Here is a 15,920-nt window from a genome sequence, read left to right on the forward strand (position 1 = left end):
AGGGCATGATTCAGATGATCCTGAAGCTAAGGGTGTATCCATGATAACAATACTGCTTATTACTATAATACATTAGGCCGGTAAACAATCTTTCTTTTCCAGATATTTCATGAAGAACAATTCCGTCTCAACCCGGTAGCCGTTTATCGTTCTGATGATACAGCTGCTGCTGATACAATGTTAGATAACAGAACGCTCAAACTAGTAGAAAAATCTGGAAATTTCTGGTTAAGATGAATCCGCTGATGATAATTTGCAGGGTTGTTGCCACTCGACTCTAAGTTCAACAAAATAAAACCAACTGTTGACCCTATTCCTCTACTAAAATAAAGAAAATTTGCTGAATTATATACTAAATTAAGATTCTCCATTCGCCACAAAATTCACTTTGTGACAATTCACAAACTTTATTTCGTCTTTATAATGATATATGTGTGTTATTCTCAGGTACAATCGTTTCTAGTTAATCAATTTTATTTCTCAGACCTTGAACGTTCCAAGACAAAAAGCTCACTTCATACGACAAATTAGGATGAATAAATTCATCTTTGGAAAAACAGATGGTAATTTCGTCATCTATCGATAATGGAAGATGCGAGTGCCTGTATGGGAGTGAGACAGAATTATGTTCAGCTGTTGAACTATTGCAATCAATCAGCGGATATCACGAGAAGTATTATCCTGCAATATTATAGATAAACCCACTTGATCAACATTATCTCATTTGTTGGCATGACCAACGATACGATTTTACTCAAGTTCAATTATTTTTTTTTTATTCAAATTAAAGTACCTATATCAACATTTTTCTAAGTTAATCATCATTTTGCAGTTCCAAGTGATCAGTGAGTGTTATTTTGTTACTAAATTTGATTTGTGAAAAATCTAAATTCGAACTTTTCTGATTTCAAATGTTTAGATTGAAAATTGGAATTCAAAAGTGTACGGAACATAACCTACTTTTTGAACTACCGTATGTATTGACGAGCGAAGTGAGGTCTAAGATTCGAGTCGACGGTTTTGCATTTCTCTTTATGTTTATTTATGTTTTTAGTTTGTTCACATGTCTATATGTTCAGCATTTACGGCGAAACGCGGTTATAGATTTTAATGAAATTTGACAGGTATGCTCCTTTTTAAATTGCACGTCGACGTATATACAAGGTTTTTGGAAATTTTGCATTTCAAGGATAATATAAAAGGAAAAGGAGCCTACTTCATACGCCAATATTGGGATAAAAATCAGACTTATAGAATTATTCATCATAAATCAGCTGTTGAGTGAATTTTAAATTACATGCAATAACGCATGCAATTCGATATCTCAATGTAACTTAATGAAAACACAGCTGTTGTGTGGACTATTAATTATTGCATGCAGTGAAGCATGCAATTGATAACTTGAAGTAGCAAAGTATTTTCTTCCGACTTTTCTCTGCTTTCAACTCGGTAAGCTTTTGATGATAGTAGCATAGCTGTTCACATCAAATTTTTAGCATTGTCGATACAACAACCCAAACAGCCATTAGTCGTTTATACAAGGAAAGAAAATCCCCCAGAAAAATCAACCTTCAAATAGTCGGAAAATTGACTCACAATACCTCATTCAATAAAATACAGAATATTATATTATCCCTCTAGAAAAGCACTGTTGGGAACGCCTCACGGAACGCGGCCATACACAAACCCGATCACCGAACTACTGACTCGACCCGGGTCTGCTCCTCGCAGAGCAAGGTTTGTGAAAAAACGGGTGGCGAGGGGAAAAGAGATTAGGGACCTCAGAAGATGATCACGCCACCGATCATGTGACAGGGCATGATTCAGATGATCCTGAAGCTAAGGGTGTATCCATGATAACAATACTGCTTATTACTATAATACATTAGGCCGGTAAACAATCTTTCTTTTCCAGATATTTCATGAAGAACAATTCCGTCTCAACCCGGTAGCCGTTTATCGTTCTGATGATACAGCTGCTGCTGATACAATGTTAGATAACAGAACGCTCAAACTAGTAGAAAAATCTGGAAATTTCTGGTTAAGATGAATCCGCTGATGATAATTTGCAGGGTTGTTGCCACTCGACTCTAAGTTCAACAAAATAAAACCAACTGTTGACCCTATTCCTCTACTAAAATAAAGAAAATTTGCTGAATTATATACTAAATTAAGATTCTCCATTCGCCACAAAATTCACTTTGTGACAATTCACAAACTTTATTTCGTCTTTATAATGATATATGTGTGTTATTCTCAGGTACAATCGTTTCTAGTTAATCAATTTTATTTCTCAGACCTTGAACGTTCCAAGACAAAAAGCTCACTTCATACGACAAATTAGGATGAATAAATTCATCTTTGGAAAAACAGATGGTAATTTCGTCATCTATCGATAATGGAAGATGCGAGTGCCTGTATGGGAGTGAGACAGAATTATGTTCAGCTGTTGAACTATTGCAATCAATCAGCGGATATCACGAGAAGTATTATCCTGCAATATTATAGATAAACCCACTTGATCAACATTATCTCATTTGTTGGCATGACCAACGATACGATTTTACTCAAGTTCAATTATTTTTTTTTTTACTCAAATTAAAGTACCTATATCAACATTTTTCTAAGTTAATCATCATTTTGCAGTTCCAAGTGATCAGTGTGTGTTATTTTGTTACTAAATTTGATTTGTGAAAAATCTAAATTCGAACTTTTCTGATTTCAAATGTTTAGATTGAAAATTGGAATTCAAAAGTGTACGGAACATAACCTACTTTTTGAACTACCGTATGTATTGACGAGCGAAGTGAGGTCTAAGATTCGAGTCGACGGTTTTGCATTTCTCTTTATGTTTATTTATGTTTTTAGTTTGTTCACATGTCTATATGTTCAGCATTTACGGCGAAACGCGGTTATAGATTTTAATGAAATTTGACAGGTATGCTCCTTTTTAAATTGCACGTCGACGTATATACAAGGTTTTTGGAATGTTTTCGCTATTCCAACGCAAAATAGGCTATTATTTCAACTCGAACTCAACTCGAATTCAAATTTAACATTTCAACTGGAACTCGCTGAATTCCGAGCTCGGAAACTGGCTTCAAATAACATCCCATTGAGTTTAAAAATGTTTATTTAATAACAGTATTTCAATTTCATTCTCAGCCTGTGTTAATCGATGAAGGTGATAACCCTTCAACGATTTGGTTCACTCACTTTGGCGATTCATTCATTTAGTTATTCAAATGACACAATGAAAGCACGGAGATATCACTTCAAGTATTTTATAAGCATCAGCATTGCACCATGACTTCTCAATTCAACACTTCTCTTATACAGTGTGATCTTCTCTTACGATAATATGTTACATGCAAAACACAGGAAATCCACCCTCACAGTGGAGCACTTCAGTACTCCTGTTTCTCACACCATTTGAGAGGCCCATCAGTGTTTATTAAAAAGCTACTCAAAAATTCAATTTCACGCCAACGTAATGAAAACATTCCCCAGACGTTTCAGACTACTCCCGCCCACTCACACTAAGCAGTCTTATTGCATTGTTGAAAGGGGAAATTCGAGTTAAGAATAATCTTCTCTTAGATCCTTGTAATGATGGTAAATGCTCATGGTCGATACAAGAGTTGAGGTACTGGAGAAGCACATCCATTCAAGTGGACTACCACTTCGAGTATTTCCCAAGCATCCGCTTCAACGTTGGGTAATTGGAAAGAATTCCTGAATCTTCCATCAAATAAAAGGTAAAAAGTGCTGCAAATTTACAATCATTTCCACTTTTATGCATTTTTTCACATTCATTCATTTTGAAATTTATGCATAAGTTAGTGTCGTTTTTCACATGTTTTGTACATAATCAAACAGTTGATATTGTTTTCTCAATTAATTATTCCCATTAAATTTATTCTTCTCTACAATAGTATTGATGATTACCCCTATTTTTGCATCAGGGAATCACAGTACAACAATGCATAGTCTAGTCAAATGGTAATTTTTCAAGAAACAGTCCCGAAAGAATTTTTTTCGGCGTTTCTATATACTGTATGTATTTTGGGGCGCTGAATTCGAATCCGAAATTTGATGACACGTCAGAGGGTGAATTGTTGTACTGTGATTCCCTAATGCTAAAATTAGGGTTTAATGATTCGGGTATATTGTCCTGTTACTTTCAATGCATAACATTCTAGTCATTCATAATAGAGCATTGTTGGCTGGTTGGCTCTTGGAACTGTTATTTTTGCAGTCCTTAAAGAGTGGATGCCGTCAACAGTTTCCGCTAATGATGAGCGGTAACAGTAACGGTGTGAACGGGGAGCGGTTACAGTAACATTATCGTTTACAACTAATCTGTTGTACAATATAGTAAAACAGAATATCAATACTCAATTCCATATCAGACTTGAGTGAGAGTACAGGCTTTAACATTAAAATTTTGCTTCTAACATTACATTGGTAAAAAATGAACGCGACGAAAATGCTTCCGGATTATTCCTCTGTCAAACTCTCGCAACATTTATTCCTTGGAAAACAATCTTTGAAAATATTTATATTATATTATTTGTCTTCTTAGGAAGAATTGGAACGGAGGAAAACAAGGAAAAGAGATGATTAAATAAGAAATTGATCTTATTCAAATTACGTGTATCAACTCCTTGAATCGTAAACCATTTTTTCTATTAATAATGACGGCTGTCATTACATGAATGCATTGAAAACTACATTTTTTCTTTCATCCTCGTTTGTAGAGCAGTCAGAGATAAAAATTCATTCAGATTACTTATTGCTGTAATACTTTCAAGAAGTAGACTGACTACAAATTTGAAAAACTCAATAGACTGCGCAATTTTAATTGGGATACTGACGCAAGGCAGAGATTTCGAGTGTGTTGTAACTTATTCCGTTCAGAAACAATCTGCATAGAAGCACTTAGTATGAGGCAGTCTAGCATGAGTAAGTAATCGGGAAGGGAACAAAGTTTTATTAGCTTCAATTAAGATCTCCTCAACTATATCACACTCTGAATAATAGGCGATGAAATCATAGCGGCAGCAGCAGTGGCAGCAACAGTGTAATAACCTACTCGAAACCAGGCTTGTCATGTAATTACGCTCGAATAAACAAGAGTCTACTGGTGTGTTTCTCTAATTATTATCTCCTTTACACACCTGGTCCCCCAAGTCTCAACATGAAATCTACTAATTGAGAATTATGATACACTTGCTTGATCTATCTCTCCTGTTCTCTCTCCCTCGCCGTCATTACATCTTCCCTTTCCCAAACCTTTTTTGTTTCCTTACTATTTATACTTCACAACTCCAAGAAAAATCAGAAATAATAGATATAACCAAATTATTAATTTACTGCATTCAAATAATGTAAATCCATGATATTGCAAGAGACATTCTCTTCCTGCTAGGACAGTCAACATTTTAATAAAGCTTTCCATGTTAGTATGATTAATACTCAACTCTGTCGAAATAGAAATACAATATAATACTCGCGCTTCGCACGTTTTTCTTTCAGGAGAGAGGTATGAAACACAAAATTTCTCTAAACAAAAGTTGATAATCTATTGGCTATGAGTATGTAGGTGGACGGGATTTCAGAAAAACGTTTAAAGCTATGGATATAAATAATGATTGATATTGGTAAGTCGAACAAAAAAGATGTTGATATATATTCTCTGTGGGAAGCAGATTTAACTGGGTGTTGGACATCCAGTCATCATTTGACAATAAAAAATACAATATGAATAAATTAAGTACTTTTGGAGAAAATAAAAAATTGAAAAACCAATTTTTACTCTTGTAAGTTATTTCTGTTGAAATTCCTCACTTGCTAATGATAGTATACGATTTATTGAACTAATTTCTCGATACTAACAAATATAAAGTACAAACTAAATCTTCTTTCTTGATAATCAGCGTTTTGTTTCTCTATGTCTCTATTAGCCAACGTAAAAATCAACAGTGTGAAGCCAGCCTTTGGAATACTGCCAGGAAATAGCTGGAGGGGAGTGTTGCATTACTTAGATCTCTCTAAAACACACACACACACACACAACACACACACACACACACACACACACACACACACACACACACACACACACACACACACACACACACACACACACACACACACACACACACACACACACACACACACGCACACACACACACAAAGTTTTCGATGAAAACTCCCTTTTCCAGGTCGCCATTTGTATTTGTTTGGAATTTAGCTATGGCTATACACTTATCTTGACGAGCTGAACAAAAAAGCTTGTGAGAATTTTTTGTGGGAAACAAATTTAATAATATGTGTCCCAAATATTTGGGGGAGTACAGGGGAGCCGGGGGCAGAATTGGGAAGGTTTGGAAGTTTTCCCATTGCTTCCAGTGTAGTATGCAACAGATTTGATGTTCACTTTTCACAGCGAACTCATGGTTTTGGCTGAGAATTTTTCGTATTTGGGAAAACTTCAAATTTTCTCCGGCTTATCTTAGGCTTACCTCCGGGAGCTGAATAGAAAAGCTCCAATCGAATTTCCTGTGCGAGGCTGATTCAAATGTGTTTAAAAACTTTTGGGGGCTCTAGGGGTACTAGGAGGGTGAAATTTTCGTGATTTGGAGGTTTTCCCATATCCTCCAGTGTGTTCTCTAACTGATTTTAAGGTGGGTCCTCCGAGAAAATCAGCCGTATTGAATGTTTTGCAGCTTAATATTATAATAATTTTCTCCAATAGTAATTTTTTATGATGATGATGATAATCTCTTAATTCAGTGTTCAACACAACATTAGGTTTTGATTCGTTGGGAATCCGCATAGACCATCCATCGGTTTTTTTTTTAATTGAATACAGTTATACTGATATAGTTCAATGACGTTAAATATGTTTTTGCGTCACAAGTTTTATTTTGAGATTTCTTATTTTATATAATTCACTGTAATAAAAATATTGTGAGGATGTGTAAGACCATTATCCAAAGCCTCAAATAATAGCTATCCAAAGAAGTGGTTATCAATCGGTGATCACTTCATCACTTTAGCAAGAACATCCAAGTTCTCCAGTCATGTCGTTTAAATAACTCACATTATGGAACCAACCTATAGTTCAAATACAGTCTTCGAACATTCAGGCCTCGAACATCCTATCATCACTCATGGGTAAGTTCTGAAATATTTCCGCAGAAACATCACAGATATCTCATCCACAGAAAGCTCTTGCAGCTCACGCTGTCATATCGTCCATCAGCAAAATAACAAATTGAAAAAAACATTGCTGGATTATTCATACTCTAGGAAAATTATTAGAATAGATCAGAATATCACTTTGAAAAAATGAATTAATGCAGTATGCTGTTTGAAGCGAAATGAAGTACTGCTTTGTTCGTGAAAACACTGTCCTCTCATCCCCGAGAGCTCTCAACTTGCTCTGATCATCCAAATACGTTACAACTACAATGAAACAAAACTTTCGGGCAGTGTGAGAATGTGCGGCACGTAACGAATTGACCTATCCACTGTTATCTAGACTCTCGATGAGCGAGACAAATATTTATTTGGGTTGAAGGCAGTCGAGTAAATGTGCGACAGTGCTCGATTCATAGGGCGTACACATGCGTGAGAGAGAAGCCGCCCTGAGTTTGATCACGTGACCAGATACCCGACGCAGTATTTTTGCCGTTGCCGAGGGCTAAGCGTGTTACAGGAAGACACAGCTGGGTGGAACTGTGTTTATAGAGAGCGTCAATTTGGAGAAGAGCAAAAGTTAGTTGGGAGTCCCGGCCTCTGCCCTTCAGGCCGACCTATCAAAAATGAAAAGGGGGAGAATATTGCACTACTCTTCTCCAGCTTCTTCCTCACTCTCAGCACTTTGCAACTATCAAGTCAGCATTTTTTTTTTTTTTTTACATAAGTAAACAAAGTATTTAGAACGATTCGCGATTGAAGCAGTGCATCACTGGAAGGGAAGCTGAAAGAGAAATACAATCTAAAATTAGGAGTTGATATTATATTTATACTTAGATATCAGGGGATTGGGCTCTTCTGGGAAGTAAAAGGGCATAGCAATAGAGACTCAAAAATGGAAGGTGAAGAAGAATAGAATTCATTTTCTCTCACATCCTGTATTTGCTCTGCTAGAATTGTTGGTATTTATTGAGCAATTCAGTACCATCAGTCATATTATATTTAAATCGGATAATCATTCCCAACCATGAATTGAAAAACAGCATGCAAAAGCTCAAATCCATATTACTATTCCAATATAGAGTGTTCGCAAATTCACGTAATCATAACATTTTCTAGTGGTTTGGGTTACGCAATAATTATTCGATCAATATAATCATTTCAGGTGTAGTCAGCTAATTGGAATGAATTGAGTTAGCCGTTCCAAAACAGCTGGCAATCCTATGCTGACTAGCTCAACAAACGATGAAAATTGGTGTCATCTATGGGCTCTTTCTCGAGGGATGAATTTCCCCATTTTAAGCTCCATTAGCCATTTGCTGAAATGAGAAAAGATGCAATTTTTTCTTCATCAACACCCACTATATTATAAATCACTTTCCGGTACCTTCTGAACAAACAAAAGCGGATAATGAATATAATAGAATTATTCCATGGGAAACAATGTTTTGCAGCTTTGGTAATTCCTTCATTGGCATGTATATTGGTGAATATTTTCAAGAATCATAGCCTACTATTATTCGAATGTTTTCTTTTTTTCAGATAGCAAAGAGTGGTGGTACACAAATTCGAATGATCTGCAGAAACTATCAAATAATGAGCCATCATTGGACACCAACAACACCTCCAGTAACGTCACAGTCCAACTGGGCGGCACCGCCTTCCTTCATTGTCGAGTCAAAAATCTGGGAGAGAGAACTGTAAGAACTTCAAATTAAACTATCTCAATTCTTAAGAAAGTTGAATTTCGAATGAATTTGCATTGTGACAATGATTGATTTCACATTTTTATAGCTTGTAGGCTTTGTACAGACAATTTTTAAACCAAGTTCACTTTTCTGATGCAACAAATATAGTCCAGTCAACGAAAGATTACAGAGGGATAAGTTTGAAACACAATTTTCAACTCCACAGCTCTTTCAAGGATAGTAAGAGGATTAACATATTAAAAGTCCTTACCCCTACCCCCTGTGCTAAAGGGGTGGGGGTGGTTTGAAAGTACCATTTTTACATTTTTCGCATATATCTCGGAAACTATGCATCTTATGAACATTCCTATTCCGTGCAAAATTGATACTAACAAAATTGCAAACAACTTTTGTCATTCACATTTTTCCATATCTCTCATGGTTTCTGAGATATCCGCTCTTGAAGGTGAGACATTTTTTGAGAAAATACTTCTGCCTCCAATATTTTAATCTTTTCGGCCTTATAATTTTTGAACGATTGATGAAAAAAATCCGTGCTTTTTTTAATTTTTGACTTTGCAGCTTTGTTGAGACTAGTTTGGAGGTGAGAATATCAAAATTCCCAACCCCTACATCATGTGCTGAAGGGATGAGGGTGGTTTGAAAGTTTCTTTTCCCACTTATTACTCACATGCTTATATCTTGGAAACAATGTGTTCAATTGACATAATCAACAACATAAAAATGAAGCTTAATAAAGTTCCTGAAAGTTTTGTTCTGTTGAGGTTTTCGATAAATCCGATACTTTTCGAGATATTTATGTTCAAAAGTGATGCATTTTCGAAAAACCAGGTTTTCTTCTATTTTTTCGCTCCTTCAAGTCTCATAACTCTTCAAAAATTATTGATGAAACGAAAATGTGTTGATTACGAGATTTCAGAGCATCAAATTATCTTTCATTTCATGTATAATTCGACCATTTCACGCATTCCAATACGACTGTTGCAGCAGTTTTAGTTTTGAGTGTAAATCTCAAGATTTGCAACAAGTGAATTTCTTCGAATATCACACTATTCTGTAATCATAAATTGGCAGTGTGCTTCAGTATGAACATTCATATTGAGGACCTATTGGAACGTCTGCGGAACTAAACACAGGGGGCGGAACTAAACAGTCGTATTGGAATGCGTGAAATAGTCGAATTATACATGAGTTGGAAGATAATTTAATGCTCTACAATCTCGTAATTAGTACATTCTTGTTTCATCAATTGTTGAAAAATTATAGGACTTGAAAGAGCGAAAAAATGAAAGAAAATCTGGTTTTTCGAGAATTCATCACTTTAGACATGAATATCTCGAAAAGTATCGGATTCATCGAAAACCTCAACACTACGAAACTTGTAGGAAATTTATTAGGCTTCATTTTTATGTCGTTGATTATGTCAATTGAACACATTGTTTCCTGGATATAAGCATGTAAGTAATAAGTGAAAAAAGAAGCTTTCAAACCACCCTCATCCCTTCAACACATGATGTAGGGGTTGAGAATTTTGATATTCTCACCTCCAAACTAGTCTCAACAAAGCTGCGAAGTCAAAAATTGTGTTCCATACATTCCCTCCAAAATTTCATTGTCAACTGATCTATTGTTGCTGAACAGAAAATTTCACTCTCAACACTAAAACTGCTGCAACAGTCGTAGGGAAATGCGTAAAATAGTGAAAAGCTACATAAAATTTAAGATAGTTTGATGCTCTATCAGCTCATGATCAGCACGGATTTTTTTCATCAATCGTTCAAAAATTATAAGGCCGAAAAAATGAAAAAATTGGAGGCAGAAGTTTTTTTTTCAAAAAATGTCTCACATTCAAGAGCGGATATCTCAGAAACAATGAGAGATATGGAAAAATGTGAAAGACAAAACTTGTTGGTAATTTTATAAGCTTCAATTTTGCACGAAATACAAATGTTCATAAAATGTATATTTTCCGAGATATATGTGAAAAAATGGTACTTTCAAACCACCCCCACCCCTTTAGCACAGGGGGTAGGAGTGAGGACTCTTGATATGTTAATCCTCTTACTATCCTTAAAAGAGCTGTGAAGTTGAAAATTGTGTTCCAAGCTTCTCTCTCTATAATGTATTGTATTGTCAGAAATAAGCTTCTCAACTGCTTGATTCAGAATTGGATACAGCCCTGCCTTAGGAATCAAACAACATCAAAATAGGTTCAATTCTTCCAATCTTGAAACCATTTAATAAGATTGGATATCAAACTTGAGGTCAGTCTAAAACTATAATGCTAGGTCCTGTTAGTGTTTAATCGTTATAAAGTTTCTCTCAATCATGTTGTTCAACCATCTTATCTCATTATTCAAATTGAAGTTGGAGCTATGCTATGTGTTTGTATACTTTATACAGCGAATAAGAAGCCACGCCTCCAAGCATTGTTCAAACCAGCCTTCTTTTATGTATACTTCAGGTAAATGCGTGCCAAACTATTTTATTATAGAGCTGCATTCAGGAAATTACATTTTCAAACACAATCTCATTGTATGTAGCACACAAAACTCGGTAGGGAATGACAAAGTATTTATGATCATACAACTTGAGTCACACCATCAACAAAGGGCGTCAAGTGGAGGTTATGATACGGGAAAAATAGAAGCACACATGAATTTCAACACATTTCCCTTCTCCGACACTCTTTATAGTGAACCTTCACCACGCATGTGCTAGCATGTAGACTGAGCAGCCCACTTGGAACGTGTTTCATGAGGTACTTTCAAGTTTTCTCATAATCCAGATCCATAAAAGCACTTTTCGTATACGTGCTTCATCTGGAATTTTTAACCATTTCAAATATCAATCTCCACCGACGCGGCGTAGTCATTTTACAAACTGCAAACTATGTTTGAATAATAATAATAATGCTTTTTGGAAGCTTAGAACATTCCACACTTGTTCAATTTCACTACTTTTCACTATCACGAAACATTTCTCCACTAATTAAATGTAGTGCATAAGTTAGCCATTTTCCTAACTATATAGTTACTGTTTCCTGTTTATAACTGAACATCTCCAACCGTAACCATCAAACCAATCCTATTTTATTCTGAACAAGTCGAACTTAGAATACTCTATCTTTTTCATGTTAAACGAGGAAGTCGCGGTTCGCGGTGTAGATTTCGGTATCGATAGATACCCACCCATTAGGTCTATATGACAGCACATACCAGGGACAAGTGACCAACGCGATCACGATACCGATGAATGTTAAAGTCGACAGTAATTCACAGTTGACATAATATACACTGAAGCTCAAATATAACAAATTATTCACAAATGATTTTCTCAAGTTTTTGCGAGTCTCTCATCAGAGTCACTTTACGCATCCCCTCCACCATCGATCCTTATCCCTCCAATCATCCTCTCGCGAATCTCTGCATTCCATCTACTCTTTTCGAATATTGGCCATCCATATTTTTAATTGCATCTTGATTGAACATTATTTTATACAGTGGAAGGGCCTATTATGTCGGGAATTCAATTTGGCTTCGTGGGCAAGTTCGTGAAGATTGAAACAGACCCAAATATTCTGATTCCAAGGTACCTTAGGATATCTGAAGCACTGGATTAGATGCTGGAATTATGAAAATTTAATACGACATTCTACTATCAGCAATTTTATAATGATTTTTCAGAACGAAAAGAAGTGTTTTACGAGCAGTTGTAGAAAAATTATATCTTCATTCGGCGTTTTCAAAAATGATGAAACTCATTTCTGGCGGTTTTGAAAACAATGAATGACTAGAGCAGTGATAGCAATGCATTTCAAGGTTGTAAACTTCAATCAACCTCATGATGTTAATAAACTATTATTTTACAGGTTCAAGTTTTTGTAGAGCTGCAGCTACTCATACAACTACTGCTCTTTCTCTTAGTTTCTGATTATATCCATTACATGAAATATGAATTCTCTTTTATTAATAGAGTAAAAATAATAGAGTAGAGATAACACAAGGTATAGGGCGTTCATGTTCCAACTTTAAATGTTGAATTAAGCCGATAGTACTAGTAGTTATTTTTCGTAAAGCTATGTGACGCTGGTAGTCTCTCATCCTGTGCCTTTTTCACACTCTTACCCAGTCAAAAGAGTAGCTAGCGACCCCCTGGGTTGAAAAACTCCCTCATGAACTGTAGTATTGATCTCTGAAATCCGCAACTTGTAATTATACAGAGTTGGTGAGCATTATTATGGAGCATTATATGGAGCTGAATATATCTTATACAAGTATAATATTATGACAATTGATCCTATTCCAATTAAATAAAAAACCTTTTTATCGCTTCAAAACTTTTTCCGCCATCCTGAATCCAAATTGACTTCAAATTCAGCTTAATTATTTATGGGAACGTGATCATGTGATACATGATTTCTATACAGAATTTCAGAAGAAAATTAATGTCAAAACCTGCACATCGATTGTTCTCTTGGCACTTCCAATGTTATTTTTATATCCTGAAAAAGGACAAAGGAGTCAGTCAATTTAGTTGATCAACGAACTTGACCTGTAAAAAGGTTCAAAGAATATTTGAAAAATTTGAAGCTGATTGATCAATTCTCTCCAAAGCTCTTGTAGAAAATACAAACAGACGGGCAACGGGTTTGGCCTTCAGTAAGTCGAAAGTGGGAACTCGCTAACGCTTGTTCATTAATAGACAGATGTCTACAGTAATCGGCTTGAGTTGACAAAGAATCGGCTTAAAAAAACGACCTATAGATATCATGGGTTTCATTTCTGAACTTTTTCCAGTATACAAAGTATGGTAGAAAAACTTGAAACGGTCAGTATCGATTGAATAAAAATTGTTGGTGTTACTTGAGCTTTTGATTTATCTTTGAGCAATAATTTGAATTGAATCACATTTATAAGGAATATTGACAATTAAAGTGAATCTCAGTACAGCAAGCTCCAGGGAATTCCTATGTTAAGCACTTAAGATGCAGCAATAATAGTTTTTCACAAAATTCTGAATCTTCACATATTCAAATTATGTGATCAATGTGCATGAAAACATTTTCAACTTCATTAGCAGTGAATATGACAGGGAAAAAGGAGTGAGATCTGGCTTGATGTTGATTGACTCGAAAAGCATTCATTTATTAGGCATGCTTCCTGATTGCAAAATCTATAGCAAAAAATCGTGTTGCTCGTTCAATACGATCATTAATCATCTGCCTGCTGCCCTAATTTCTATCGAATATGCCTGACTAATTGCCCTGCTGGAGTTCTCTTGTACGTTGTTGTATCACATTCAAATTGATCAATAGGATGGAGGCATGTAGTGACTCTGCATTCGATATTACGTCATTGTATACACAAACAAATGTGACACAAACAACTCAAAACTTATCAATGTTGAGATTTTGGTATTGAAATTGGTTTCTCCATACATCAATGTGTGATGTGATGTATTCTAACCATAGACCATGAGACGTACTTCCGAAGTGGAAATAGTTGTTCTGGGACTATTTTAGCAGTTATAGGCCTACTGCAACAGGGATCAAGCAACAACCCTCTCGTACAAATCATCGGTTTCTAAGAAAACAGACAGCTTTCAATGTCCAACATCATAACTTCCACATTTTCTCTTCACAAGACACTTCACAGATTATGTCAGAGCTATGAACTTTGTTCATGAGTATTGTAATGGGTGAAATAATAACTGTCGAAATCGAAATATTCTAATATATATTATTATATAATACCATAGAGAGATGTATGAATATTTTAGAATTCAAGCAATGAAATATCAAGACAGTTGGAGCATGTAGTGCTTTGAAGAATTCGAAATGTGGATATTCTATTCTAGAATATATATGGAAAGTTGGGTAGAATTTCCTTATTTGAGAGTTGTACCTTGAGCTCTTCAAAAAAATATCACCTATGACACAATTTTTTCAATTTCTTCAGTATTATTCAGTGAAAATAGATAATAGAAGAGTTGAAAACTGTCAAGCAGTTGACATAAACATGATTGGATAACAAAATTGGAAGATTGAGAGAAGTGTTCAAAGAAGGAAAGAATAGAATAAATAAAAATTTAGTCAAAAAATAAAAATTGGGACATGTTACCAGTTGTGAAAAATCAAGTTACACCGTTTATCAAACTATGTTATCTTACATAAGATGTTACATACTGGAACATAAGGATGAATATTCAGTATTGAAGAGAAATGTCTCATTTAACCTGTTAATGCATACATAATTCATGTAAGTTTTCGGATAATGAAACATGATTCATCAGAAAGGAATTCCTGGTAACTTTTAAAACCATGTAATCAAGTGTTATATCAGAGCATATACAATGTTATTATAATGTCTACTACACCTGAACAGTGATTAGACCGGTTTGTAAAACAAGACCCTACATGGGATAACAATAATCATAACATCTACAGGTGTTACAGAGGGTAGAACTAGAACTAGGGTGTCAACTAGAAGCTGTTGCAACTGCATTCAATAACGTTTATTGCTCATTCAAGATCTAGATGTAATGTAATATGCGATCAACTCCATTAATTATTCAAGCCACGTCTTCTTGTTATAACATTGTAATTAGATTTGCAATCTGAGTATTGTATGTAAAGTCAAGTATCGAACACGTTCTGTCAATGCATTATTGTTATTTGTAATTGATATCCTGTAAGCATTGATGACAGCACCGATAGAATGGGGGCATGATGAGGTGAGGATGAGAAAAGCACAATTTATAGTCCCCATTGAAAACAGTATATATGCTTGATATAATGCAATAATGGGCTGGGGTGGGATCTCAATTAGAACAGTCCTACCTGTTTATCACAAAGAGGATGTGATTGATTAACAGATCAATAATGGTGGTGCCCAAAGCCAGAGGTCTGCTTCTGATGTGTCATTAATCACACAGAATAAGCGCGCAAAGCATCGAGTACCGTTAAAAAAGATCATTGAACGATACAATTCGGATCATTTCAAT

General features: G+C 35.3%; 1 protein-coding gene across 4 annotated transcripts in view; it reads left to right on the top strand.

Moving 5' to 3' along the window:
- The window catches only part of LOC111052995 (neural cell adhesion molecule 1), a 522,721-nt gene that overhangs the window by 428,966 nt on the left and 77,835 nt on the right, over positions 1-15,920 (top strand). For all 4 annotated transcript variants that reach the window (XM_039421336.1, XM_039421337.1, XM_039421338.1 and 1 more), the window contains one exon: positions 8,749-8,906. In XM_039421336.1, coding sequence (XP_039277270.1) covers positions 8,749-8,906 — 158 coding nt within the window. The remainder of the gene's footprint in view (positions 1-8,748; positions 8,907-15,920) is intronic.

Source organism: Nilaparvata lugens, chromosome 2 (genome assembly GCF_014356525.2).
Source record: "Nilaparvata lugens isolate BPH chromosome 2, ASM1435652v1, whole genome shotgun sequence".
In the NCBI taxonomy this organism is placed as follows: domain Eukaryota; kingdom Metazoa; phylum Arthropoda; class Insecta; order Hemiptera; family Delphacidae; genus Nilaparvata; species Nilaparvata lugens.